Raw genomic sequence first — 27814 nt, forward strand, 5'->3', positions numbered from 1 at the left:
CGACCTGCCAGCCCGCTGGAGTTGCTAGGGTAAAGTCTTCCGACGAACGTGCACACGCGGCGCATATACCTACTGGAATGGATATGAGCAATCACTTGAAGAAGAAGGTGTGCTTTCATATTGGAACACAAATATGTTCAATATTATTTTTCTTCAGAGTATCAGATGGACTTTTCTCTTTATTAAATGCTGACAAATTTTCATAGTCTTTTTCCCTAGAAAATCTTAACGTACTGAGAGTGACCACACTATCAGAGATATGGTTTTGATTAAATTAATTTTAATGACTAGGTTAGACATGGATAGAGATATCCAGATTTCTTTCTTTCTCTAGATCCTTAGGTGACAGGTAAACCTGCCAATAGCAAATTCATAACTGCTGTGGTTTAAAGTAAGGTTTCTTTAGATCGAGCTCATGTTGAATAGAATTCTGAATGGACCATGCACTCCAAAGCTAAGGGATTTTTTTAGATCTAATTTTATGAAAGAAAAAAGCACTAGGATTGAACATGTTCACAGAGAAAATTGAGTACTCTGCAAATTTCATTTCAATTTTGATTACATCTCTATACCACTTGTAGCCTTATTCACCGATTCTACATGCTACCCCAACAAAAATAATCTTCCACATAAAGAAACTAACTTTAAACACTGCATGTGTCTCCAGTGACTCAAAACACTCAATGTTAGGTTAGACTTAGATTGATATTCAAAGGTTAGTATGTCATCACTGGCAGATGAATGACACTGGAATGCTGCCATACCAGTTTGTGTAATTTAAATTAAATATTCTGATAGGAAATCCCTATAGCTACATTAGACTGAGATGTTCAAAACGTCTCCTAGAGGATTTGGTCATATAGTTCTCAATTTTAAATGGGAACTCAGTGTCCAAATTCCCAAAGTGGCTCTTCAGTGGAAAATGTCACTGTGTGCATTATCTATACCAACACACACATTTCAAACTTAAGAATCATAAATCTTTAAAGCACTGAGAGGATATGGTCCTTAGGGACAAGTACAAAAGGACATTCAGGAATTTATAGATTTTTCAAGGTCTTATATTTTGCCCTATAGAGTTGCAACATTTTTAAAGTCACACAACTGAACCATCTCTACTTCATAAATGGGGCTTCAAATGATTTGCTCACTCAAGAAAAGAAGAACAAGAGTTGAGAATGTGAAAAGTAGTTCTCAGTTCCAGGTTAAAAGAAACATGCACTTTTAATAAGAGAAAAACCTGAGTTACTATGCTGCAAGTGGAATTCTCCAAGTGGACTGTCATCTTCAGTGTTCCATGGTATTTAGAGATTTATGTGTACAGCACATAATTCCCCACAGACACTGGCATTAGAAAATATTCAAGTCATTAACATGAATTGTTGTCTATTGACCCGCTTTATTCACATGCCTGTATAATGCAGCCCCTCCCCTCACTTGGCATGTGATCAGAGAATAGTAGGCATTTGAAAATAGATAGATGCATCCAAAGGAGAATGCCAGTTATTGGTAAATAAAACCTACTTATTCCAGTTTGGGATTCTGTCCACAAAATATCATCCTTTGGAGAACGGTGAAGTAGAGACTTCTCAGGGAGGGATGGCGATGGTGAGGAGCGGAGTAAGGTCAGTCTTAGTCTTGCAGTTCTACAAAATCTAACAACTCACATATAGGGAGTTAGAAGAAAAAAAACCTCAGAAGCCACCAGGGCTCTGATTGAATGAACGGATCCTAAATACTCACCAGACTGGGCAACTGACTGTATATAGTACAAGTATTTGTATGAGTACAAAAGAATAGCACAGGCATGTCGGAACAAAGTTAGAAAGACTAAGGCACAAAATTAGTTACACCGAACAAATGACATAAAAGGCAATAAGAAAATAAATATGAACATAAATATAAATAAAGAAGAAGTACTATAAATACATTAGGAGCAAGAGAAAGACCAGGAGGAAAGGAGAGCTATGTATGGATGACATCAAGAGGTCTGAGGTGTTTAATACCTATTTTGCTTCAGTCTTCACTAAAAAGGTAAAAGATAACGTAATTAATATTAAACAACATGGGGGAAGGAACACAATCCAAAATAGGGAAAGAACAAGTTAAAGAATATTTAGATAAGTTGGATGTATTCAAGTTGTCAGGGCCTAGCTGAAGCAATCTCAGAACCATTAGCAATTATCTTTGAGAACTCATGAAGGATGGGTGACGTCACAGAGGACTGGAGAAGGGTAAACAAAGTACCTACCTTTTAAAAGGGGAACAAAAAGAACTTGGGGAACTATAGACCAGTCAGCCTAATTTTGATACCCAGAAAGATAATGGAACAAATTAACAATCAATTTGTAATCACCTAAAGGAAAAGAGAGTGGTCAGCTAGCTTACATGGATTTGCCAAGAACAAATCATGCCAAACTAAACTAACTTCCATCTTTGACAGGATGATTGGCCTAGTGGACATAATATATCTTGATTTTATTAAGGCATCTGACACGACACAGACACGTGATACATGACATTCTGTTAAGTGAACTAGGGAAATGTGATCTAGACAAAACTACTACAAGGTGGGTGCAAACTGGTTGAAAGACTGGACTCAAAGAGAAGTTATCAACGGTTCATGGTCAAACTGGGAAGATGTTTATAGGGGGTCCTGCAGGGCTATGTCCTGAGTCTGGGACTATTTAGTATTTTCATTAATGACTTGGATAATATAGTGGAGAATATGCTTATAAAATTTATAGATGACACCAAGGAGGGAGGGGTTGCAAGCACTTTGGGGGCCAGGATTAGAATTCAAACTGACCTTGACAAATTGGAGAATTGCTCTGAAACCAACCAGATGAAATTCAATAAAGAGAAGTGCAAAGTACTACACTTAGGAAGGAAAAATCAAATGTACAAAAACAAAATGGGGAATAACTGTCTAGCCAGGCGGGGTACTACTGCCAAAGGATCTAGAGGTTACATTGGATCACAAATTGATGAGTCAACAATGTAATGCAGCTGTGAACAAGGCTAATTGTCATAGCTTTCCTACTCAGATCTGAACCTTAGAGTTCAGAAAATAAGATGCTAGCATGAAACCTCCAAGCTTAATTACCAGCTTGGATCTGATAGTGCTGCCACCAGCCAGGAATTCCAGTGTCTGGCTCACTCTGGTCTCCCCAAAACCTTCCCTGGGGGACCCCAAGACTCAGATGCCCTGAGTCTCACAACAAAGGGAAATAACCCACTTCCCTTCCCCCTCTTTACCTCCTCCCAGATCGTTCCGCCCTGGGTACACTAGGAGATTACTGTACTTAAACTCCTTGAAATTACAAAACAGAGAGGACATTCACCTTCCCCCTCCTTCTTTCCCCATCCCATCTTCCCCTGAGAGAGACAGTATCCTGCACAGAGATTCCTATCCCCATTGAGCCTCAACTAGAAGAAAATCCAACAGTTTTAAAAAAGCTTTATATAAAAGAAAGAAAAAGACATAAAAATGGTCTCTGTATCAGGTGACAATATACAGGTCATTGTGCTTAAAGAAACAAAATGATTAAACAGCCTTATTCAAAAAGAAATCAACTGAAACATTCCAGCAAACTACACACATGTAAATACAAAACAATATAAAAACCTATATTGTCTTATATCTGTACTTTCAATTAGGAAACGAGATTAGGAAAGCCTTGAGTAGAGAGATCCTCTCTTAGAGCCGAGAGAGCACTAGAGACACAGACAAAAGACACACCCAAAAATTCCCTCCCTGAGCTTTTAAAAATCCGGTTTCCTGATTGGTCCTCTGGTCAGGTGTTTGGTTCCCTTTGTTAACCTTTACAGGTAAAAGAAACATTAACTCTTAGCCATCTGTTTATGACACTAATATTCTAAGATATATTAAGAGGAGTACTGTATGTAAGAGATGTGAGGTAACTGTTCCTCTCTCCTCGGCACAAGCGAGGCCTCAGCTGCAGCACTGTGCCAATTTCAAGTGCCACACTTTAAGGAAACTGGAGGGAGTCTAGAGGGGAGCAAGAAAACAATAAACGGTATAGAAAACCTGAGCTATGAGAAAAGATTTAAAAAACTGGGCATGTTTAGTTTGAGAAAAGCTTGGGGAGGGGTACATAACAATCGTCAAATATGTTACAAAGAGGGCAGTAATCAACTGTTTTCTGTGTCCACCGCAGGTAGGACAAGAAGCAATAGTCTTAATGTGCAGCAAGGGAAGTTTAGACTAGATATTAAGAATAGCTTTCTAACTACAAGGGTAGTTAGGTTCTGGAATAAGCTTCCAAGGAAGATCGTGGAATCCCCATTACTTAAGGTTTTAAAAACCAGGTTACACAAAATACCCATCAGGGATGGTCTAGGTATTCTTGGTCCTGACTCAGTGCAAGGGGCTAGACTTGACCTCTTGAGGTCCCTTCCTGCCCTACATTTCTATGATTCTATTTGCAGTCTACTGTCTGAAATCATGTCAGTCAGAGACAGGTTCTCTTTTGGCTCTATGCCCAAAAGGAAGGAAAGGTATCTTTATGAAATGATTCATTAAAAACAGAAAGGTGTAAGGGCAAAAAAGGTAAAATTAATGTGAAATACTTTAGGGAGAAATCTATGACAAGGAAGAAGAATCCATTCATTTTTATCAAAATTAACACTGGAAAATTAAACCAGAAGCGATTGAAGCTTCTTTATCTTTCTGGTTAAAATGATTGCCTTCAGAAAGCTTGATCTGAATGAAAAGAAGGAAAGAAAAATGAACACTTACTCATAGAAAATTATAAAGAATGCATATCCCTCTAGGGGGATCCTTGTTGGTCCTGTGGTACTCATCCACACTGAGTATGCCATTAAGATGGACCACAGATTACAGGACCAAATCCTTAGCTCGGTGGTTCCCAAACTGGGGTTTGTGAAATGTTAGAGGGAGTTCTCGGGGAAAAAAAATCCCTAATGGCAGACAGAGCTGTCCCTAAGAACCCTGGGCCAGCAGCCTGGAGCCCCTGGACTTCCAAGAGCTAAGCAGATCAAAGCGAGCATATCTATCACACTGAGGAGATTTAAACTTCAAGACTCCTTATAAGAAATGGAAAGGGAGGCAGATATTTTTTGCTGTTTTTAATATTAAATAGGAAACTTGTATTGTTTTTAAAATTATTATGAAGAACAAGTTTAAGCTTTGTTGTAACGAGCGTTGTTTGCATGGACTGCTCAAGACCTGAGTGCTTGTGCAGGAGGAACTCTTGGAGTTGGCTTTTTAAATACCTTCGTGCTATTTCACATCTGATACTCCTTGATGAAACATAGGAGCTTTGTCTTATAACAGGCTTATTCAAAGTGATACAAGCTATGAAAGTGAGATCTTGGAAGAATGTTGCCATTTTCATAATGTACCATATATACTTGTTCATAAGCCAAATTTTTTTAGTAAAAAAGGGAAGCATCAGAGAAGGGAGTCGGCTAATGAACAGGTATAGAGAGGGAGAGGTGGGACACAGCCCCTCCCCCCAACAGAGGGAGCAAGGAGAGGCAGCACAGCCAGCAAAGCCAGAAGGGAAGAGGTGGGGCCAGAGTCTCTCTGCTTCTGGCCATGCTGCTCTCCCACTCAGTCTCTGAAGCAGCTGCAGCTCCGGGGATGACAGGCTGCAGCCGTGCCACTTGGCCCTGCCCCCCAGAGCAGACTGTGGCCGCGCCACCCAGCCCACTGGAGCACGCTGCGGCCATGCTGCCTGGCCCAGCCCGCTGGACCATGCTGCGGCCACGCCGCCCAATCTGGACGCCGAAGCAGGCTGCAGCCACGCTGCCCAGCCTGCCGGAGCAGCTCCAGCCAGGCCAGAGACATCCTCCCCTGGCCCTCCCCAGATACGATGGGGCGGAATGGGATGGGGAGTGTGTAGGGGTCCCAGGCTAGGGGTGGGGTCATGTGGGAGGTGGTCACAGGGGATACTCCCCTGACTCCCAGCTTCTCCCCCTCAAAAAATTTTCCCACCAGTTGCTGTCCTGGAATGTCACGGTAAGCAGCTTGTTTACTTAGGTTTACCTCCATGCCTGCGGACGCTCGAGGTAAACAAACCATCTCGGCCTGCCACCGCCTTATCCTGATGGCCTGGGAGCCAAAGTTTGCTGACCCCTGAATTATAGGATCAGCTTATGAACAGGTTATTAAATTTTTCCATTTTTACATATCTACCTTGGGGTGGGGGTCAGCTTATAAACAAACCGACTTTTGATTGAGTATATACGGTAATACAAATACTGAAATGATAAATCATTAGTGGGTAATAAGCATGTCATAAAAACAAATTTTATATTTCCAAGATCACTGCTTTTATAATTTATACTCAGATAAAGGAGAAAATCCCTGAAAATACTCATTTTTAGGAGGGGGTTCAGGAGACTTGACATTTTAGTGAAAGGGGTTCACAGGTTGTTAAAGTTAGGGAACCAGTGCCTTAGCTGAATAAAGTCTATTTAGTCCAAGATGCTGTCTCCAACAACAGCCAGTAGCAGGTGCTTTAGAGAAAGAAACTTCACAGTAGGTAGATATGTAAATTGGTTGCCAAGAAAGTTTCCTCTTAATTCCTGAAAGCAAGAGGGTTGCTTATGCCCTGAAGTTTAAGGGTTTATATCTCTTTCAAAGCTTTTTAAAAAATATTTATTATAAAAACACAGAGTATGCTATTATATAGAAGTCTAATCCGTTTTAAAATTCTGCTAAGCTCTTGGCCTCAATGACATATTGTGGCAATGAGTTCTGCAACCTATCTGTAAAAGTATCTCTTTTTGTTAAGATTAACACTAAAGGTGAGGGAGCTGAAAACATTTCTGTATCTCTCTTGAATGATCTAAAAGGTAACAATAAGGTGAACTTCTGGATTTTGTCCTTTGAGCTGGCTCTCTCTGCTTGCAAGGCTCTCAAAAGACAGGCTAGGGTCTGACAGGGCAGCATCAGTGGAAGATATTTTCTTTTCACCTTCTTAATAAAAGCCCTGAAAGCATGGACAAAACTAACTCCCTGACCATCATCAATGCATAGTTGAGAATTGAAAGGGCAGATGCTGCAGCCTATTCCATCGTAGAGATGACCGCACACAGCTTTCTACCAAAAAGGCACAAAACTTCTGCTATCCTAATAGAGAAAAGAACAGATTCAATTTTCATACTTCCTCTTTTTATTTCTTCAAAACGCATAGAAAAAAATTAAGTGGTTTTGCACGTTTAGCAACTCTTTTTCCATTTAAGACTTTTCTCTTTACTCTTGAATTCTGCACACTATCGAACAACCAGCTACATTCTGAGAAGAATGTATTTACTGACAAAGTGTGCTGACATCCGGTGCACTTACGTGTTCAAGCCACAAAAAACACACCAATGCTGGCTATTAGTTATTATTATTAATAATAATTATTGATATTACCATAATGCTAGCCCATAGCACTACGCCATGAAATACATGGTACTCCTACTCACAGCTCTCCTTGAGTCATATGTCCCTCCTGCCAGTCAGTCACATGTACATAGGATTTCTCTTTGCATTCCAAGAAAGAGCTCTGTGTATGTGTGCTGGCCTTCTGCTGTGGTGATGGCGTAGCGAAACGTCAGTGAGGCCTCCACACAAAGACAGAGCCCTCTGCTGGGATGGCATGTCCCCTCCACAGTGTTCTATGGTGCAAAGGGTTGGGAAGGTGGCACTTCTAGGGCACTCTACTCCTAAAAGGAGTGATTATTCTGTGAGACTTCCATAGCAGCAAGAGCAGCAGCTGGGCTCCCCTTCCACCCTAGCAGCACTGGTGGCAGTACTGGAGCAGTCTCTGCAGACTTAGGAAGACATAACTGTATTGGTTTACACTCAGTTTGTGTTTGGAAGATTATCTTCACAACCGTAAGGATTAGAATTTTTTTTTCTTTAATGAAAGCTAAAATTCTGCAGAAGCTAATGGCACTCACCCAACAGAGTCCTACTCCAGATGGGGAAGTGGATTTTTCAAACCCTGGATGAGTCCATATAAAACGAATAAAATAAAACACTCCTCAATATCAGTTTAGTCAATGCCAATGACTGTCAGGCATGTGGAGTTTTACTTAGAGAGCAACCCTCATATTGAGAGTGCTTTAAAGCTGGTTTCCAGATGGCCTGCTATATTACTTAATCAGGTTCTGATGGTCTCAGGTGATGCCCTCAGGCAAGCTTCACTCTGAATATTCCTAACTTTTCTCAATTCCATACACTATTCAGGGGTCTTCAAACCTGGGGTACCTCAAGCCTCTTTTGCTTCAACATCTAACTGTGAAGCACAAAAAAACGTAAAACAGTCAATTAAATCAGTAACTAGTAATTCCCCCAACTAAATTTCCAAAAGAAAAAGGGATATGGTGTAATTTCAAGATAGCTGAAACGTCCAAGAATGATGCATTTTGGGGTGTCCGAGCATCTGGCAGCCAGCCTGTTAGAGTTTAAATGACCTACAAAGATTGTTAATTTAGAATTTGTGTTGAATATGCTCCCCTGTGCCATGCTATTTGGGGCATTCTGCACATATTGCAGGGTTAATTTATATTTCAAAACCCTCTGTTATTCACCTTTCAACGTATTTTATTTTATCTGCATAATGCTGTCAGCTGAAAACTGCAAATACCACAACTGGAGGGACTTGTATTGCACATTCCAAGGAAGTTTTAGATCCATAGAAATTGTGCAAATTTCAGCAAGTGACCCTTCAAACCACAAAGGGGATCCCCAATACTTCTATAAAGTTATTATAGTCAGATTCTTAGAACTATATGTCAGCAATTCCAGAATGCAAAAATCTCACAGGAAATGTCTTTTGCAACTGAGAATTTTTCATCAGACGAACATGGTAGCAGGACTGCAACTTTATGATTGAGAACATTTCATTCCTATTGATTCCACTAGGTTAGTTCCATCTCCCCTTTCTATCTTCAAAATGAATACAGAGTAATCTTCTTCCCTAGGACTGTTACTTCCCAAAAGATACATTCTCCCAGGTTTCAGGAGAATGGTTAAATATACTAGTCCCCACCTCAAACAGATGTAATCAGAATCTAGTTCTAAGCATTAAAAACTAGCACGGTTTTGAGTCTGTTGGGATTAGCTTTAGCTACTTGGTCTAACACCAATGTCATCACTAGTGTAAAGTAAACCAAAGTTTCCTATTCAGGGCAAAAAGGATATTAAGATTATTCTCTATCTCGAGCTTTCTGATTAATATTAAAAAATATGGGGTATGTAAACAATTTTCTTTCTAATAAGAGAGAACAGGCATCTAGTACTAATACCAGTACCATTACCTCTTTCTTCCACTAAAGAGAGTCTGAGTCCTGTTCTAAGAGACACAACTTAGATTCCCTGATCCGCAGTACCCACTTCCTTCATCCATACAAGTACACCTCACCTCGATACAATGCTGTCCTCGGGAGACAAAAAATCTTACTGCATTATACATGAAACCATGTTATATCGAACTTAATTTGATCCGCCAGAGTGCGCAGTCCCACCTCCCTAGAGCGCTGTTCTCCCACATTCTATCTGAATTCGTGTTATATCAGGTCACATTATATTCAGGTAGAGATGTAGTAATGATAATCTCCTTCCCCACAAGATAAAGTGCAGCGAGAAAATTACTCAGTTTCAAGGCTTCCCTAATTAATACAAGAAAGTTGACAATGTCCTACTGTGCTTAGTATCACTAAATGGTTCTTCAAAAAAGTGTAGTGAAGCATAAATATTCTGAATATCTGAACAGTTAATATTACTTTCATCCCCGATATACTGATATAAGGCATGGACTGAGGGAGGGATAATATCCTCTTGGAATAAGAACTTCTAAGTAAACGCCATCAGTGTTGAAGAATTCTTGATTAGACCGTTTTTGGTTTGAGGAATACGTAGTACATGATATAGTGTTTAGAATGGAGGAAAAAACAATTTTAAACTTAAAGAAAAAAGATCAGAGATAAGACGACCATGGATTCTAAGCCAGCTGAGACAATTATTACATGAACTAAGGTTTTAAAATCACTTAAAAATTGAGTAAAAACCAAGACTTAACAGAAAAAGAATATGCATGCACATGTGCGCGCACGCACACACACACACACACACACACAGCTAAGATGAACCTTCCTGGAGCAATAGAATACCAAGAAACACCAAGGAAAAACAACTATTTTTCAAGTCTGGAGTTGACTCAAAGACAGTTGTCAAGCTGAATATATGACAGACTACATATCTTGACACCACAAAAATTCCAAGATGTTACCTTAAGTGGAGGCATGTCACAGTTGTGACAAATGCTGTTTGTAGACATGGAGTGCAGTAGACTCACCTGCCCTAATAGTGACTGACTGTCTAATCCAACATTTCCCACTATCTCATTTGAATTAAACTAACTAGCCTGTGTGACGGTCTTTTTACGTTCCAGTAGCTAAATGGCAATTTTATGGGGTTTGGAAAATTTCTGAAGGCCCAAAACAATTAAACACTTTTTGGTGAAATATATTATCTTTCAACCCTCCAAAAAGACTGTCCTTGGTCAGCCGCATTTTAGAAAGGAACATACATGCAGTTCAGCTGGCAGAAAAGATCAAACAGCAGCAAGTGAAGACTTCAACATGTTGAAAATAAGTGTTGTACCTTGGCGGAAGTGGGGGTCAATGGTTAACTGAAGGTGCCCTTAATAGCTAATACATCCTAGCTATAGGAAGGATCCCTTTGATATCAATCTATGCATTTGTTTAAAATTCAGAGTTCACAGCACAAACACACAATCTTGACTTCTCCTTTAACAATGAAGCTGCTGAGGTCTGCAAGAGAAAGGCTGGATTTCAACTTCTGATTTTTTCCAGATTTAAGAAGTAGTGCTGCTTGAGTAAACCCCTCCGACTCCTTCACCCAGTAGCATGTTTGACAACATTTACTTTGAAGAGACAGAGAATTTATTCATAAAGCTCTTCCTAAGATGCTCCTTTGAATTAAAAAAACAATGAAGACATCTCAAAAGGACTTTTAAAATGCAAATCCCTTTTGAAGTATATGCAGCAACTGTCAAAGGCCCAGGGTGCAAATTTCATCAGTGTGGATACTAAGGCAAGTCCTTCGTGGCAATGACTGAAATACTAGCAGTGTTCCAAATCCTATCTAAATCCCAAACTGGACTCTGCTTCCCCCAGTATATTGACATTTAAGGAATGGATCCTATAGCCTTGTTTCGCTGACATGCCTACTTGATGTTTCCTGAAGACTTTTTTATGTGAAAGAAAAATAGGCCATTCCAGTACGGCATACAAGCTACGAATATTGCAAAAGACTGAAGTTAGAGGCCTCAATAATGAACGGTAATTCCCCAGATCAGTAGTGGCTTGGGTGATGCATTCAGTGAAATCAGATGCAAATGGTGGAATCAACAGAAGGAGAAAAGTGGCCTGCTTTTACAATTGTGACCCTTGTCAGTTGATCTGGCCAGCACTATATAAGGTCCAAAGAAACCTCTGTTCTGTCCTCTTGGCCAGAGGTATTAAAGTAATGCAAGTCCAGATGGTAGGTGAAGATGATAAAAGGTTCATAAGGGTTTTCATGAAAGAAGTTAGATTTGCCTCAAACCTCTTGCTTCTAAAGCCCTGCTAATCTCATACTGAGTAAAACAAAGTTTAAAAAGACAGCAGCTTGAGAACAGTTAGCAGAAAAGGATATGTTGAAATGGCAAAAAAGCAGAAGACTAGGTAATTGGCTTAAAAGACTTCAAGAAGTTTTAAGGTTTTTTGCCTGTTTCAAAGTAGCTTGTATCTTATTCCCACTAAAGTTTCTACTACAGGATTTACTTAAAAAAAATGTTCAGCCTCAGCAGTTTTTCAATAATACTATATTAAGAACAAACTCCAGATATGGTACCAATAAAATAAGAATGGCGCAACAATCAACCAGGCTAAGAAGAATCTTGTTCAGAAAATTGGGGCAATTGGAAAAAATAGGTCTGAACAAGTGAAGTGTAATTATTTACTGCCATTTACTGATGTGCAATTAAGAATCCTGGGTGCACAGAATGACTGATATGTCTAACCTGAAGCTGAAAGTGAAATATGGTTTCTCCAGTATGGATGTCCAGCAAAAAATACATCTTTTTTTCAAATGAAAACTGGCCTCCTATCTCTTTTTACTGGTAAATGCCACCAAACTGCTTTTGTACTCTGTGCTGCACTTTGAAAAGTGCATATACAGATTTAGTCAAGTGTATGATTACTCAAATGTGGTATGCAGTAAAACTGGCTGAACAGAGCCACAGAAGAAATTTATCAAAGAACTGGGCTAACTGCCATTTCCTTTGTTGTTTGGAGGTGTTTAAAAGAAAACTGACACAGGAGTGAGGTTTTCCTTGGACAAGTCACCTTAAGAAGATTTTTCCTAAGCTGTAAGTCACGAAGTACTGCATTTATATATGTTAAAAATCTAAATAATTTAATACAGTACAATGACCTTCATAGAATACCAGTACTGAAAGTTAAGAGTACGGAATTCAATATGCAGTTAGTTTTTAAAATACACAAGTGTATTTTAGAAGTATTTTACGGAAGTAATCACTAGCTAAAACTTAAGTTACCTCACATTCCATCCACAGTAGTGCACCAAGTAAAGGACTTCTCCACCTTCGACATCAGAATCTTTAATACTAGCTTCATACATTTTTTGATTTTTCCCTCGTCCATACCGCACTTGGACTTTCATGCCTGGTGGATAGCATTCAAACTCTTCTTCCTCATTGTTGTCATTGTTGTCTTCCTCCTCCTCCTCCTCTTCCTCCTCCTCCTCCTCTGCTTCTTCTTCATCTTCATCTTCCTCCTTATTCGTGTCATCTCTTGAAAGGTTTAAAAAATTGTAGAGTTAATAAAAGATACTTCATAAGCTTTTCAGTTCCAAACCACATATACTGATAAATATTGCGGATGCATTAGAGGCTGGAAACAGCAGGCTCCATATATGTGAAATTGCCTCAGTGTTATATTAGTATTATCAACTAAAAAGAATAGAGCAAAGCACACATAGAATATAATGACACTAAGATGCTTTTACAGCAATGGAAGATTAAAAAATGATGGTTTAGAGGAAAAAAATCCATCAACGTCTGAGAGAAGTGAAGTACTGTATGGTATAAAAACTGTTTAATGTTCTTAGATTTTATTATTCAATTCTCAAATCCTTCATGTAGTCCCATAGCTAAAATACCTATGTTTCCACCTCAAACCCATTCTTCTCAATATAGAGAAAACATTCTTAAGTTTCATTTTTCAAGATACAAGTTTTACAAGTGGTAACTTTCTAAGACTGGCTACCATATAAAGATCTGTGCTCTGCTACATCCATTGCCTCACAATGGCCATGTAAATGGATCAATTCTCTTTTGAAAGGATTGCCATTAAAGCAAGTTTTGTGCAACAGATCCTAAATATGAGGATTTGAAAAAATATCCAATATATGACCTTGTTATTCTTTGCTAAAGGTTTTCAAAAATAAAATAGCCAAGCATACACATACTCACACACACACATGTTGAGACCCAAAAATTTCACATGAAGTCTCTATAATTTCAGGTGTGATTTTAGAAACATAGGGCCAGATTTTCAGAGGTACTGAGCACAAATAAATCCTGTTGATTTAAATCAGTGATAGCTACAGGGTGTTCAGCACCTCTGAAAATCTGGTGCTAAGTTTCTAGAGATGGGGCCCTTAACCTCTAAACATTCTCTAAGGCACATTCTTACTGGATTTTGGGACTGTCCTTATTCCTCCATATACAACCTATAATAGATCCATGCCACCCATGGAGTTCTTAAAAATCATAGGTTCCTATCAATTAAAACCTGAAAACCAGAACAAATGTTCTTGCATAGTTTAAAAACTGTACATGAAGAGATACAGCTATCAGCCTTTGAGTCAACTTCTGTTTTTAATATACAGTACAAATAAGAAAGTCTATATTAATATTGATATGAGTCTATTTTTCCATACGACTGTACAGGCAAAAATATTCATTTAACACAGCCACTTTCTCTCTTGACAGGGATCAAACAACATTTTACTGTCTTCTACCAAAGGCATGTGACCGATATCAAATCACAATTCTTTAATTAGCTGCCATGTGATTTCTAAATAGTGGGCCAAATTCATCCCTAGCACAACTGCACTGATTTCAATGGACTTGCACTAGGAATAGATATGGCCCATTGCATGCATATATGCATATGCCATCAGAAAAAAATTAAAACTCCCAGAGTGTTGATATACTATATTATCAGTTAAACGAAAATATATCTATTAAATTCAATACACACCAAGGATAGAGAGGACTCTACTAAACAGACACTTCCATCCTTAAAAGTCTACAGAGTTTTGTATTAATGAATATCACATTAATTATGCAACATACTTCAAATAGTCTATTTTGCTAATGTAATTAAAACCACCAAAGTTATTAAACTGAAATATCAATAAACAGTTACTTTACAACTCTTTTCCTCTCCAATCTCTCCCATACAGTCAAATACTTGACCCAAAAATTAACCAGAAAACACCCACTAAATTCCCAGAGACTAGGATTTGGCCCATAGGCTGGAGAATTCCTTGACAATCATGACCTAGACCTGTCCGGTATTTAGCTTTCAATAAAGTGCTCTCCAAGTGCTCCAGTGCTGCCGTAATTTACAACTCCTAGCAAACTGCTGCTCAAGGTTATTGTAATTTTAAGGATTTACAAGAAAAAAGTTATGGAAACAAAAGTATCAGACAGCGGCTGCTCCAGAAGCAAGACATGTCTGAGAGTTTTCAGTGCCATGGAGATTTTCTGGCAATTTTAATGAAATAAACTTTATTGGAGCGAAATTTTTCAAAACCCGATGGCAGAATCCTTAATGATTTCTGAAAGAGGAAAATCATGCCTGAAAAGGAAAAACAAGGACTCTTCCAAAGTCTGTCCAATTACGGTGCAGCCGACTGTGAAGCAACCCACAGGCCTGGACTAGTTTGGAGTCTCCTCTTATCACATACCAGATATCGTGGCTTTCTTGGTGCATCAATGGATTTCATGCGAAAACAGACTCTACAACAGTCTACCAGGACCTCTCTGGAGGGGATATTTGAAACCCTCATTGTAAAGCTGAGCAACTTGGATGGTCAAGTAGGTAAGGTGGAGAGCGGACTGTAACAGGTAGAGGGAAATGCCAGGAAGCATAAGGAAATGTCATCAGAGATGGCTGCAGTTAAGAGTGCAGTGAGAAGTGGCCTTGTTAGATGGCAGGTTGGAGAATCTAGAAAACCAAACAAAAGCCAAGAATATTCATATTTTGGGACTAGTAAAACTGCCAGATTATATCCCTGAAGGAACTCTGGAAGGAAAGGAAAACCATGTTCCAGGAGTTGCAAGGAAAGAGTGGAATCTGTTTTATGAAGGCCATAAACTCCTGTTTCAAGACCTCAAACCCAGTCATGAAGATGAAGAGAAAGGAACTGAATGCTGTGAAGCAGAAGTTCTTAGAGAAAATTGTGGCCAGGGCAGTCCAGTGAGTATTGTAGAAATCTCATTTGGCTCTATATGCATGCATGTGAATGTCAGATTTCTTGCATTGCTGTTCATTCCAATTCTAATAAAAAAGGAAACAAACAAGACTCTTGGCAGCAATTACAGTCTTAAAAATAAAAACAAACAAAAACAAACCAACCAATAGTCATGACAAAGCTGCAGCGATATGAAAGCCCCCTCCCTTGCACAACAGGAGAGATGCATTTATGTTGAAAAGGCAGACAATGGAGCACTACCATAAATGGAGCATTACCATAACTGTGTTCCAACAACCCAAACAATATCAAGGAGCTGGTGAGAAGGACTGGGTTGTAAGCAGCTCACTTATTTAAATTACAGCAACCAGCTAAAGAAACCCACAAACTCCATAGAGTGGAAACTTCAGCCCTTAGAAGCAGAAAATCAAAGACAGGAGGGAGCATTTATAATTATAAAATATCTGGTAATAATAAAGCAAATATATTAAAATATGTGTAAATACACACACACATACATTAATATCACAAAATTCAAACAATACAGTGGGGGAGTTTAAAATATTTTAAAACTACTTAGAATTATAGGTACCATAATTTACTCTACAGTAGCATTTCTTTCAATACAGAGGCACATAGGCCAAATACAAACATACCCACTGTGCGGGTATATTAACAAATAAATATGAATGCATGAAATAGTATGTGTTATGTACTGTTATGTAGGAAAGTGCTATACCCTGTAATCTTTAGGGCCATTGTGTCTAACAGAAAGAGTGTTACCGGTCCTTATTGTAAAAGTTCTTCCCAGCATCTTCAGCCAATAAAACTTCATTTGATTAGGGTTGTTGCACAACCCCAGGATGTGGTCAAAACCAAATCTCATCATACATACAGTACCAACAACATGGCAGCATATATAAATAATAATAATTAACAAATGTAAGACTAATGTAACCAAGCGTTAAGTTAATACAGGGATCTGCAGATTTCTAGAGTGCTGAATCTTCTCTCAATTTAATTTATCCTCGCTTGGTCAAAGTCAGAATGGCCCTTCTGAAGTGGGAAATAATTTTCATTATTTGAACACATCATCTGACTTGAAAGGATGGGTTTTTTAGTTAAGACTCTGAACTAAGACTCAAGGAAATCTGGGTTCAATTCCCAGCACTGCAAAAGATTCCATGTGTGACACCGGCCTAGACACTTAATCTTTTCTGTACCTCAGTTCCTATAGTTAAATGAAGATAAGAACACTTCCTGTCTCTCACGTCTGTTTAGAGTGCAAACTCTTTGAGGCATAGACTGTCTCTTATGTGTTTATATAGTGCCTAGCACAATGGCTCTTTATAATCTTGGTTGGGGCCTCTAGCTGCTACTATAAAAATAAAATATCTGGGGGGGGGAAAGGTTTTTGGGGCCTCCATCTGTAATTCTATAAATATGATGAAGCATCAGAGGACTGGATATTAAGTATACTTGTGATAGGCTGTCTAAATACAAATGCTGAACTGTCAACTTATTACTACTGCATTTCATTTTAGTTTGCTGTTTTTAAATCTTAGTATTTAGATTTTTGTCTCTCAGTTTGCTTAGTTTCATACAAATGCTTTGTATGAATATAGCTTTTGGCCCTTTATTTTGTTTGACCTAGGAAAACAACATGGATTACTACACATTAATATAGCGTTCTTTATGTGGGACTCATATGTAATCACGTTTACTGTAGGTTTCATTACAAGAGTAATAATATGGAAAGATTGTCACATGGTTAAAAGGTAGGAAAACGAAAATATCAGAACAAGGGAGGAAGAAGAGACAAAAGAGGATCACATTAGCTTTGGCACACACTACTATTTCTAACAAATTCTGAAGACATCAGGGAGCCTTAGGATGATCCTCCATATCTTCCAGAACCGCGAAAGAAAATCCTCCAGGGAATTCAACTTCTGTTGACACCCCCTTGGCTTTTTTCGCTATACCAATTACTCCCAACTCTTATGTCTGAATCAGCTGCAACGCTTCCAAATCCTTAAACAGCCTCCAAATCCTTAAACAGTTCCCTCTCCAATGCTTTTATTTATTTCAAAAGGTGTATCTAGAGCAGTGACTCTCCATCCTTTTCTTCGTAGATAGAAGAGCCCCTCTCCACCCCATGAACCTTCTCGCTGCCAAATCTCTAAATCCCCTACCTCTCTTGCAGCTGTTTGTTCATGTACTCACTAGTAGAATTACACTACTGCTACCACCAAAGAGGAGGTTACTTACTTGCAACTGGAGGTTCTTTCAGACGTGTGGTCCCCATTTGTATTCCAAATGAGGGGTGCACATGCGTGCCATGCACTGGAGACAGCAAGTTCTCTTAACAGTGTCTGTTGACCTGCATGTGCGTCCCCTCATGCTTGCAGCTGAGGGTATAATAGGCCGTGCGGATCAACGCTTCTCCTGTGACTCTTTTACTGCTGAGTAGTCCAGTCTGCAGCAGAGGGAATGGATGGTGCGTACTGGAATACAAATAGGGACCACAGAACTCAAAGAATCTTGAGTTACAGGTAAGTAGCCGCCTCTTCTTCTTTGAGCGATCGTCCCTATAGGCATTCCAAACGTGGGTGAATAGTGATCAGTGTGGAGGTCGGTGTGAGGAAGGGAGAGGAAGTGCAGTCTATAGTACAGTGCAATCCACTGCCACATCCACAGTCACTCCTTGGGTCACGCCATAGTAAGATATGAACAAGCGTACAGAGCACTGCGTTACTGCACGACTGAAGTCCTGCCACAAAATATCCACTAGGCAGGCCAATGTGGCTGCTTGCGCTATGTAGAATGCGCTGTAACTCTGTGAGCAGCAGTACGTTGGATAGCATGTAGCATTTGCGGATGCACCTGGAGACCCATTTGTAGATTTGCTGGGAGCAGAGTGCTTGGCCCTTGGACCAGTCGGCAATGGTCACAAAAGGAGCGGGTCCTCTGGAGATAGAATGCTAGTGCACGTCGAGGGAGTGCAGGATCCTGCCTGCATAGGAGGCATACGGTTTGGGACAGAAAACATTGAATGCACTGATTGAAATGGAACTCCAACACTACCTTTGGGAGGATCTTACGGTGGAGCCATAAGGAAACTTTATCCTTGTGGAATACAGTGCAAGGGGGGTCAGCCATCATGGCTGCCAGTTCGCTGAGTCATTTAGATGAGGTAATGGTCACTAAGGATATTGCTTTAATGGAGAGATGGGAGAGGGAGCATGTTGCCATTGGCTTAAAGGGTGGCTTTGTGAGGTCGAACAGAATGAGATTAAGGTCCTACGGGGGTATGAGCCAGAGTACTGGTGGGAAGCTACTGAGGAGATCTTTCCTGAAATGGATGGTGGTGGGGTGCATAAACTACAGAGGTACCAGGCCATGAGGTGAAGAGGGCCCAGATTGGGATGCCATACTTGGCCCTGATCTTGTGTGAGAAAATCGGAGATGGAGTCGTGTACGGGTGGAGAGTCTGAGGAGGTCCATGAACCAAAACTGATGAGGCCAGAACAGGACTATAAGTATTATAGTAGCTCAGTCCCGGCAAAACTTGCATAGCACTTGTGGGAGGGAAATGGGGAGAAAAGCATAGTGGAGGTCGCCTGTCCGGGGAGAAGAGCTTTGTCTTACAAGTCCTCCCATATGGTTCTCCTGGAACAATAAAGGGGCAACTTGCAGTTCTCACAAGTGATGAAGAGATCTCAGAACGGGGTGACCCATTTGTGGAAGAGTTATTGGAGTATGGCACTGTGCAATTCCTACTCATGGTTAAGGAAGAGTATCCTGCTGAGGGCGTCAGCTATGGAATTTTGGGTGCCTGGGAGGTACATGGTTTGTAGTGTCACAGGGTTAGGGCTCTACCAAATTCACAGTCCATTTTGTTCAATTTCACAGTCTTAGGAATTTAAAAGTTGTAAATGTCATGATTTCAGATATTTAAATCTGAAATTTCATGGTGTTGTAATTGTAGGGGTCTTGGTCCAAAAGGGAGTTTTGGTGGTGGAGGGTCACAAAGTTATTGTAGGGGGGTTTGCGTACTGCTACCCTTTGTGCTGCTGCTGGCGGCGATGCTGCTGTCAGAGCTCCCGGAGAGTGACGGTTGCTAACCAGGATTCCAGCTCCAAAGGAAGAGCTGCTGCCAGCAGCAGCGCAGAAGTAAGGATGGCATGGTATGGTATTGCCACCCTTACTTCTGCGCTGCTGTATTCAGAGCTGGGTCCTCGGTTGGCAGCTGCCACTCTCTGGCTGCCCAGCTTTGAAGTCAGCAACGCAGAAGTAATGGTGTTATGGTATGGGAGTGCCACCCTTACTTCTGTGCTGCTGCTGGTGGTGTGCTGCCTTCAGAGCTGAGCGCCCAGCTAACAGCCACTGCTCTCCGGCCACCCAGCTCTGAAGGCAGTGCAGAAGGAAGGGTGGCAATACTGTGACCCCCTAAAATAACTTTGCGACCATCCTGCAACTCCTTTTCGGGTCCGGACCCCCAATTTCAGAAATGCTGGTCTCCCCCATGAAATCTGTATAGTATAGGGTAAAAGCATACAAAAGACCAGATTTCATGGTTTATGATGTGTTTTTCATGACTGTGAATTTAGGAGGGCCCTACACATGGTGTTTGATGCACCATTTTCAAAGGTGGATGGGCTTGGAACAGGGGGAGGGAGACTTGGCACTGCCCTGCTTGTTGATGTATACTACCACTACAATGTTGGAGAGTAGGTTGAACATGGTGGGACTGAATGAAAGGAAGAAACTCCTGGAATGCAAGATGGACTGCCCTCAGTTCTAGCACATTTATATGCATTCTGGCCTCTTGTGGCGGCCAGATGCCCTCAGCTGTGTGATGCTGTAGGTGGCCTCCTGAACCTGCGACGGAGGCATCTGTTGTGATGGTGGCCTGTGGGTTGATGGTGAAGGGTTAATAACCATGATCTCGGAAGGGTCGGTCCACCAGGTGAGGGAAGCCAGAATCATCTGGGGACAACTCTGGCCTCCAAATGGTCCATGTGGTGTCTGTAGATGGAGAGGAGCCACAGCTGGAGGCACCACGTGTGTAGACATGCAGCGGGGTCACAGAGGTACAGGCTGTCATATGTCCAAGCAGGGAGAGACAACGGTTGCCCGTGGTGCCTGTGTTGTGGCATAAGTCTGCAATTATGGCCATCAGCATTCCGAAGCAATACACCGGAAGGAAGGCCCATGCTGCAATGGAGTCAAACCACGCCCCATAAAATTGATGGTCTGTACGAGCACCAGCTTTTCACTGATGCAGATTTGTGCTGCCATGAAAGAAAAGACTTAGTGAAAACTTGCAGAGCCCTCACTATGATGAAAGGGATGACTCGGAATTGGTAGTGATGGTGTCCCATCCCTACGCAGAGAAATTTCCGGTGGGCGGGTGAATGTCAATGAGGAAGCAGGCATCTTTCATTTTGAGAGTCGCGAACCAAGCCCCATGGGGGAAGAATGGGATAACAGACGCCAGAGTCACCATGTGCAATTTGGATTTTCTGATAAAGATGTTTAATAGCCAAAGGTCAAGAATGGGGCAGAGCTCTACATCCTTCTTTGGGATGACAAAGTACAGGGAGCAGAAACCTCTCCCCATGTAGGGATATGTCACATGCTCTATGGTGCTCTTTGCAAAAAGAGCATCTGTTTCTTGTTGGAGAGTGCATTGATGGGAAGGGTCCCCTGGAGGTGTCTAGAAGGAAAGGGGCTGATGTGGGGGAAGGAAAGGAACTCTATGGAGTATTTGAGATGGATGATCTTCAGTACTCAATTGTCCGTGGTGCTTTGCCCCAGTTGTGAGTGAATGGGGCAAGATAGCCCCTAAAGATGATATGGGACACTGCAGGTGGCAAAGGGGAATGTTCACAGTTCTCAATCAAACCATCACAACTGGGACTTTGGTTGCGGGTGGGTTGAGGAGGTGGCCATGGTGAAGGCTCTGGGTCGCTGTTTTTGGGACTGGTGTCACTTGTGTGGGGCTTTCTGTTGCCCCTCGTAGTAGACCAGGTAGAGTGTATACTAGTGAGGAAGGAACTGCTGTTGCGGGTGCCTGCATTGCAGAGCTGGGGTGTAGATCACTAGGGATCATAAAGTGGCGCTGGAGTCCTTCAAAGAGTGAAGGGACCTGTCCATCTTCACATAAAACAAATTGTCTTTGTCAAAGGGGAGGTCCTTGATAGTAATTTGGACCTCCTGAGAAAAGCCAGATGACTGGAGCCATGAGCGCATGACGACTCCAGTTGCAAGAGAGCAAGAGGATGTGTTGGCCGCATCAACCGTCGCTTGGAGGCCCACCTTGGAGACCAGGAACACTTCGTCAACCAGAGCCTGAAACTGCTGTTGCTGGTCTGGTGGCAGCTCATCCTGGAACTCTACTAGCCACACATAGTTATTAAAATCATACCCAGCTAGCAGAGCCTGGTAGTTTGCAATCCGAAATTGCAAGTCCAATTGCTTAGCCACCTGGTCTGGAGGGGGTCAACTTTTGTATGTGCTGGCACACCCATTCCTCTGCTGCATGCACAAGAAGAGAGGTGGGTAAGAAAAGAAGAAGTCCATTCCCTTAGCTGGGATACAATACCTCCACTCTGCCTGCTTTGGTGTGGGGGCATATGAGGCAGGGGTATACCATACTGCCTGTGCTGGTTGGAGAATGGCATCATTGATAGGGAGAGCCATCCTAGAAGGTCCCTGAGGCCTGGATGTCCAGGAGCTGGGGTTGCTGGTCCTGAACCTCCTGCATCTGTATGTCCGGTCCACTGCCACCCTCTGTAAGAGGTCCTGATATTGCCTTTGATCATCTGAGGGAGAGAGGAAGGGAGGAATAAATGCCTCGTCAAGTGAGGAGGAAGCGACCATAGGGATCAGCAGGACTGGCTCTACGTCTGCCTGTTCCTCTGAGCCTAACGGTGCTGGTGGAGGAGCCAGGGCAGAGTTGTACGCTGGTGTGTAGAGGTCCCAGGGTGCCAAGTGCCGCCAAGAGGATGGGTCCTGGGTGTGCACTGGACCCCAAGTGTACCGATATGCTGGGTCGTATGCCGGTGGATGGGGCAGCCGGGGACACGAGTCTGAGCTGCGCCAAGCCATTGGAGAGAAGGATGGTTCTGGCTCAGAGAAATCCTTGGCCTCTGAAGATGCCTCTGGTAGTGGTGGAACCAACAAAACGGGTGGGGCTCAATGTAGTATCAGGAGGGGCCTGTCCGGCAGGAATAGGAGCAGTTCCACTGGAGTGGGGACCTAGCAAGCGAGCGGGGGTCTGGAGTGGAGTGGAGACCCAATTCCTCTGCTGAGAGAAGGGGTTCCCCCAAGGGCCTGGAGTTTGGGGAGTGCTATTGGAGATGCCAGAAGACCTGGTATCCACGGGCTGGCTGGCCTAGATGGCACGAAGGTGGCAGTGAGATGGGCAGTGCACATGCCAGAGATTGCTCTCGGTGAGCGGGTACTGGGTCGACCATCGGTACTGCCAGATGGCATTTCCATTTAGCTTTACCCTCACCCAGGGAAGCTTGGGTGCTGGTGAAGCAGTGTTGGTGAGTGACATCTCAGCCGACCTGGCCTGGCTTAAGGAGGAAACGCTGCACTTAGAAGCAGCCCATAATGGAAATCTGCTCTTATGCCCATGAGAGTGCTTCTTACTCTCGTGCCTGGGCTTCTCTTTGGCCATCGGTATTGCTGGAACTGGGGCATGTGAAATGCTGGGAGGAGCACTCACCACCCGTGACGGACGCTCTTCTCATGGTCTTGGATCTGAGTGAGCATTCGGTCTCATTGCTTTCTCCATTAGATAGTTTTGGGGGTGGAGCTCCCAAGCTTCCAAAGTCTGGGGCAGTAAATATTTACAAATCGAGCAATGTGATGCAAGATGAGCCTCGCTGAGGCAGTAAAGACCCCACTAGTGCTCATCATTCAGGGAGAACAAGTGTGGGCAGGAAACAGTTTTTAAACCCCGGAACGCAGGGTATAATCCCCGGGGGGTGGGACAGCGTATCCCAAAAGGGGTAAACCATCACTAACTAACTAACAACTACTATATACACCTATCTACAAGAAGGAACAACTATAAACAACTATATACAAACTGACTAAGTCACTGTCTTAGCGAAAAGACTAAGAGCACGAAGGAACAATGGTTCCAACTCTGGGCACATGGTGGTACAAGACAACTGGAGAGGCACTGACCAGCATGGACTATCATACCCTCAGCTGGGAACACGAGGTGCCGCATGACACATGTGCAAGTCATCAGACATTGCTAAGAAAACCTTCCAGCTCCACAGTCATGGCACGCATGCTCACCTACACGTTTGGAATACAAATAGGGACCCATCACTCGAAGAAGAACTGCTGTGTGATTGTTTTTTCAGAAATTTTTGGACAGGTCAGTTGAAAGAAAACAAAGAAGACTTTTGCACACTTACACATTAGGAAGTTGGAACAGGCTGTTCAACATGAAGTACTGGACTATAACTTCACAAGACCCGTTATTAAAATTAATGTGGTTAAAGCATCAGCCAAAAATTGTATCCTTCAGCACTTTTAACTGGGAAAAGGGCCAGCTTGGGGAGAAACTGCCTGAGCTCTACAGCTGACCTAAAATCTACTTCCAGTTTCAAGGAGGAGAGTTAGGAGACTCCTGTAGTAAGGAGAACTAAAGAGAGATTGTCTGAAGTATAACCCAGCTCTGGGAGGAGGGCTGCGGCCTTCAGGACAGGAGAAGAAACTGACTTTTACATGGAGCGAGAGTGAGTGTGAACTGGAGAGGCTAAACAAGTGAGTTATGTCTGTAGAACAAGTGAATAGATTAAACCATGTAAAGGGGTATATGTTGGAACTGTGAATAAATCAGATTCTGCAAACAGTTTGAACTAACCTGCTCTGCGCAATTGTTGAAAAAGACCCTGGGTGCTGAGTGCAATGCACCTGCACGGCCACAAAAGCCACAAGAGGATATCCTAGAGAGGCATGCCCCCATGACACATGCACACAGAAATATAATGCACAGACCATATGGCTGAGTCCCTATGTATGATGCTATACAAATGTACTTGGTATAAATTGATCTTTTTGTGCTTACACTAACAGTGAAAAGTTTAAACTGGTGTTCATACCAACTGTGCAAGGAAGACGACGCATTTCCCCCCCTCAAATAATTTACTTTACACAAAATTAAACTTTACTGTATGAGTTATCTTTAATGTATAGTGCTTTATTTGGTTCAAAGCCAATCAATATGACTGTCAGCCAGCCACACTAACCCACACCTTCCTGTGATATTTTAAATCCCTCTCCTACAATTTGACATTCATTCATTACAAAGCCTTCAAAATATATCTCTTCTGACAAATAAAAAACTAGAGACAAGTGGGTGAGGTAATATCTTTTACTGGACCAACTACCGTTGCTGAGAGACACAAGTTTGTGAGCTTACACAGAGCTCTTCTTCAGGTCCTTCACCTACCCTGTCTCTCTAATACCCTGGGACCAACACAGCTACAACAACACTAAATAAAAAACTATGCTACTTTATGAAGTACCAAGAGAATAAACTGCAAAGGGCAGAAGAAACACACTACATCTGTTAACCTGTTACCTCCTGTATGTGAAACACAGCTGTTGACTTACTTTCTTACATATTCTTGTCATTAAGTGTCTTAAAAAAATCCCTATCTAATGGTCTCTATTAACATGCCTACAAAATTTGCATTCCTTAAACAAAAGCTTACATATGCACATGCATAGCTGGTAGTAAGGTACACAAATGTAGGTTCTTGTGCATGCAAAGATATGCGTTCACAGTCTTGCTGTCTGGTATTTCGCGCTCACTTTCACATGCAGGGCTAAGTTTTCAATGTTATCCTCACTATTAAGTGAGAAAGATCATCTTAAATCACTTATCAGAGGAGTAGCCGTGTTAGTCTGGATCTGTAAAAAGCAGCAAAGAGTCCTATGGCACCTTAAAGACTAACATATGCACTGGAGCATCAGCATTAAGGTGCCACAAGACTCTTAAATCACTTAGTGAGGCCCGCTCTTATTATTCATAGGTTCACTCAGAGGAGAAAATTGCCATCAGATTTTGATCTCTATTTTATGTACCATGAGTTTTCCCCTAGTTTTTAAAGTAATTTGTTTAACTTTTTAAAAAAGCTATTAGTTTATAAGACTTTTTTAAAGTCTGCTAAATAGCATTTTTTCCATATTGGCACAATCTGCTAGTCTCAATTCCTAGGAAAATTTGTGGTCAAGTGCTAAAAAGTGGAAGTATCAGGATCAGGGGAGTTCACAACTATGGGCTTAGAAAAGAAAATATTTTGCTTAGAAATACTTAACCATATGTTCCATCAACAATCAAAAATTAATTGAGGACCCAGCAGATGTTGGTCTAGCAAGATTCTTTTTCTCTCAAAGGAAGAGTCCAGAAAATTTCAAGCCAATGAAAGTTAGAATTCCATCTGCAGGTACTAGTGAGCAGAGAATGTTGGGTGGGGACTAGTCCAGTACTCCCACTCTTAGTGCTCTACACTAGTAAGCAATAGTCCAAAGAGAGATCCAGCCAATGGCACCCCAAGCCAGGCAGGGGTTGCAGAGACAGCATAGTCAGGCCAGGAAGAGGAGCATGCAGGAATGGAGCATCTTGCATCTCTCAGTTATGATCCTCCAGCACTATAACAAGAGCTAGTTTGAAGGGCTCCAAAGAGACTCTTATCTGGCCATCTCCAGGCCAGAGGAACATCAATATAAACAGTGAAATGTAAATTAAGGAACAGTGAAGTGTAAACTAATCCTAAGGCAATACTCAGGAACACAGGAATTGCCAAACTGGCTCAGCCTAGCCGTCCTTCTAATCCAATATTATGTCTCTGCGCTTGACTACTCTACCACTTAGGTCGATGTAAGTTATGTCACTCAGGGGTGTGAAAAAACCACCTACTGAGCGACATAAGTTACATCGACTTAAAGCAGTGTCCACACTGTCCTATGCTGGGGGGAAATGCTCTCCTGTTGACATAGCGCGTCTTCACCAAATGCGCTACAGCAGCACAGCTGCATTGGTGCAGCTGTGCCAATGCAGGTTGGTAGCGTAGACTAGTCCTAAAATAGCAGCAAGTACCAGATACTTCACAGGAAGGTGCAAGAAACCCCTCCAGAGGGCAGTTATGGAATAAACTATCCACAAAGAAAGTTTCTTCCCAATTCTGATTAGTTAGAGCTTGGCTTATGCCCTAAAGCATGAAGTCTTCTATCTGTTTCAAAAATCTTGCTTGCTTTTTTAATCTTTATGATAAAAAGTCGATATTCTTGTTATCCATATAAATGTCCAATCTTTTAAAAAATCCTGCTAAGCTCTTGGCCTCAATCTTGAGGGGCTAAATTCCATGGGCTAATTGTCGTGTGTGTAGAAAAGTACTTCTTGTTACTAGTTTTAAATTTGTTGCCTTTCAGTTTCATTGACTATCCATGAGAAATCCCCTTACAAAAAATAATGTTGGGCCAGATTGTTTCAATATACTTTATATACATCGCATGTCTCCACATAAGGTATCTTTAAAGGAGGTTTTTTTTCTGTCAAATGATTCAATTTCGAGGAAGCTAAGAAATGTCATATTGAAGAAAAAGTCCATTTGGACTTCATTAATTACAAAATGAATAATTCAATAGACACAACAGAGGAAGGCACCTAATTATGCAATACTACACTGAGGAAGCTGGAGGACATTTCTTCCTGACACTAGCTGTGTTAAATTTATGTCCTGAAGTTGCCAGACTGATAGCCTTTTGCCATTTTATTCTTGGACACATTAACTATGAGGGAATTCTAATTTAGGCAGAAGGATGAGTTTTCAAAACCCTGGAAAGTTCTCTTTGAAACAGACAACATAAGAGTGATGCTCCACATACTCAATAAGAACACTAAGACAGTAACAAGAACACTAAGAAACCAATTTTTCATTATCTTCTATGGCCCAGAGATTGTCTACCTCTCAATCAGCACATAAAGGACCCTTCATATACATCAATCCTTGCCCATAGAGAAGGGGTGGGGAGATGTCAGCTATCTCTGCTACTTTGTCTCCCTGTCTTCAGACCTGTGTAGACTACTCACAGGCCTGGTCTACACTACGCGTTTAAATCGATTTAAAGAGCGTTAAATCGATTTAACGCTGTACCCGTCCACACTACAACGCCCTTTATATCGATATAAAGGGCTCTTTAAATCGATTTCTGTACTCC

The 27814-nt window shown here is 41.6% G+C and overlaps 1 protein-coding gene across 3 annotated transcripts in view; it reads right to left on the reverse strand.

The window, feature by feature from the left end:
* ARID4B (AT-rich interaction domain 4B) overlaps positions 1 to 27814 on the reverse strand; it is a 189393-nt gene that overhangs the window by 34983 nt on the left and 126596 nt on the right. For 2 of the 3 annotated variants that reach the window (XM_075064164.1, XM_075064166.1), the window contains exon 17: positions 12609 to 12863. The exons of the other annotated variant lie outside the window; for it this stretch is intronic. In XM_075064164.1, the coding sequence (XP_074920265.1) occupies positions 12609 to 12863 (255 nt within the window). The remainder of the gene's footprint in view (positions 1 to 12608; positions 12864 to 27814) is intronic. 3 annotated transcript variants of the gene reach the window in all.

The sequence above is a fragment of the Chelonoidis abingdonii genome, chromosome 3, assembly GCF_003597395.2.
Source record: "Chelonoidis abingdonii isolate Lonesome George chromosome 3, CheloAbing_2.0, whole genome shotgun sequence".
Classification (NCBI taxonomy): domain Eukaryota; kingdom Metazoa; phylum Chordata; order Testudines; family Testudinidae; genus Chelonoidis; species Chelonoidis abingdonii.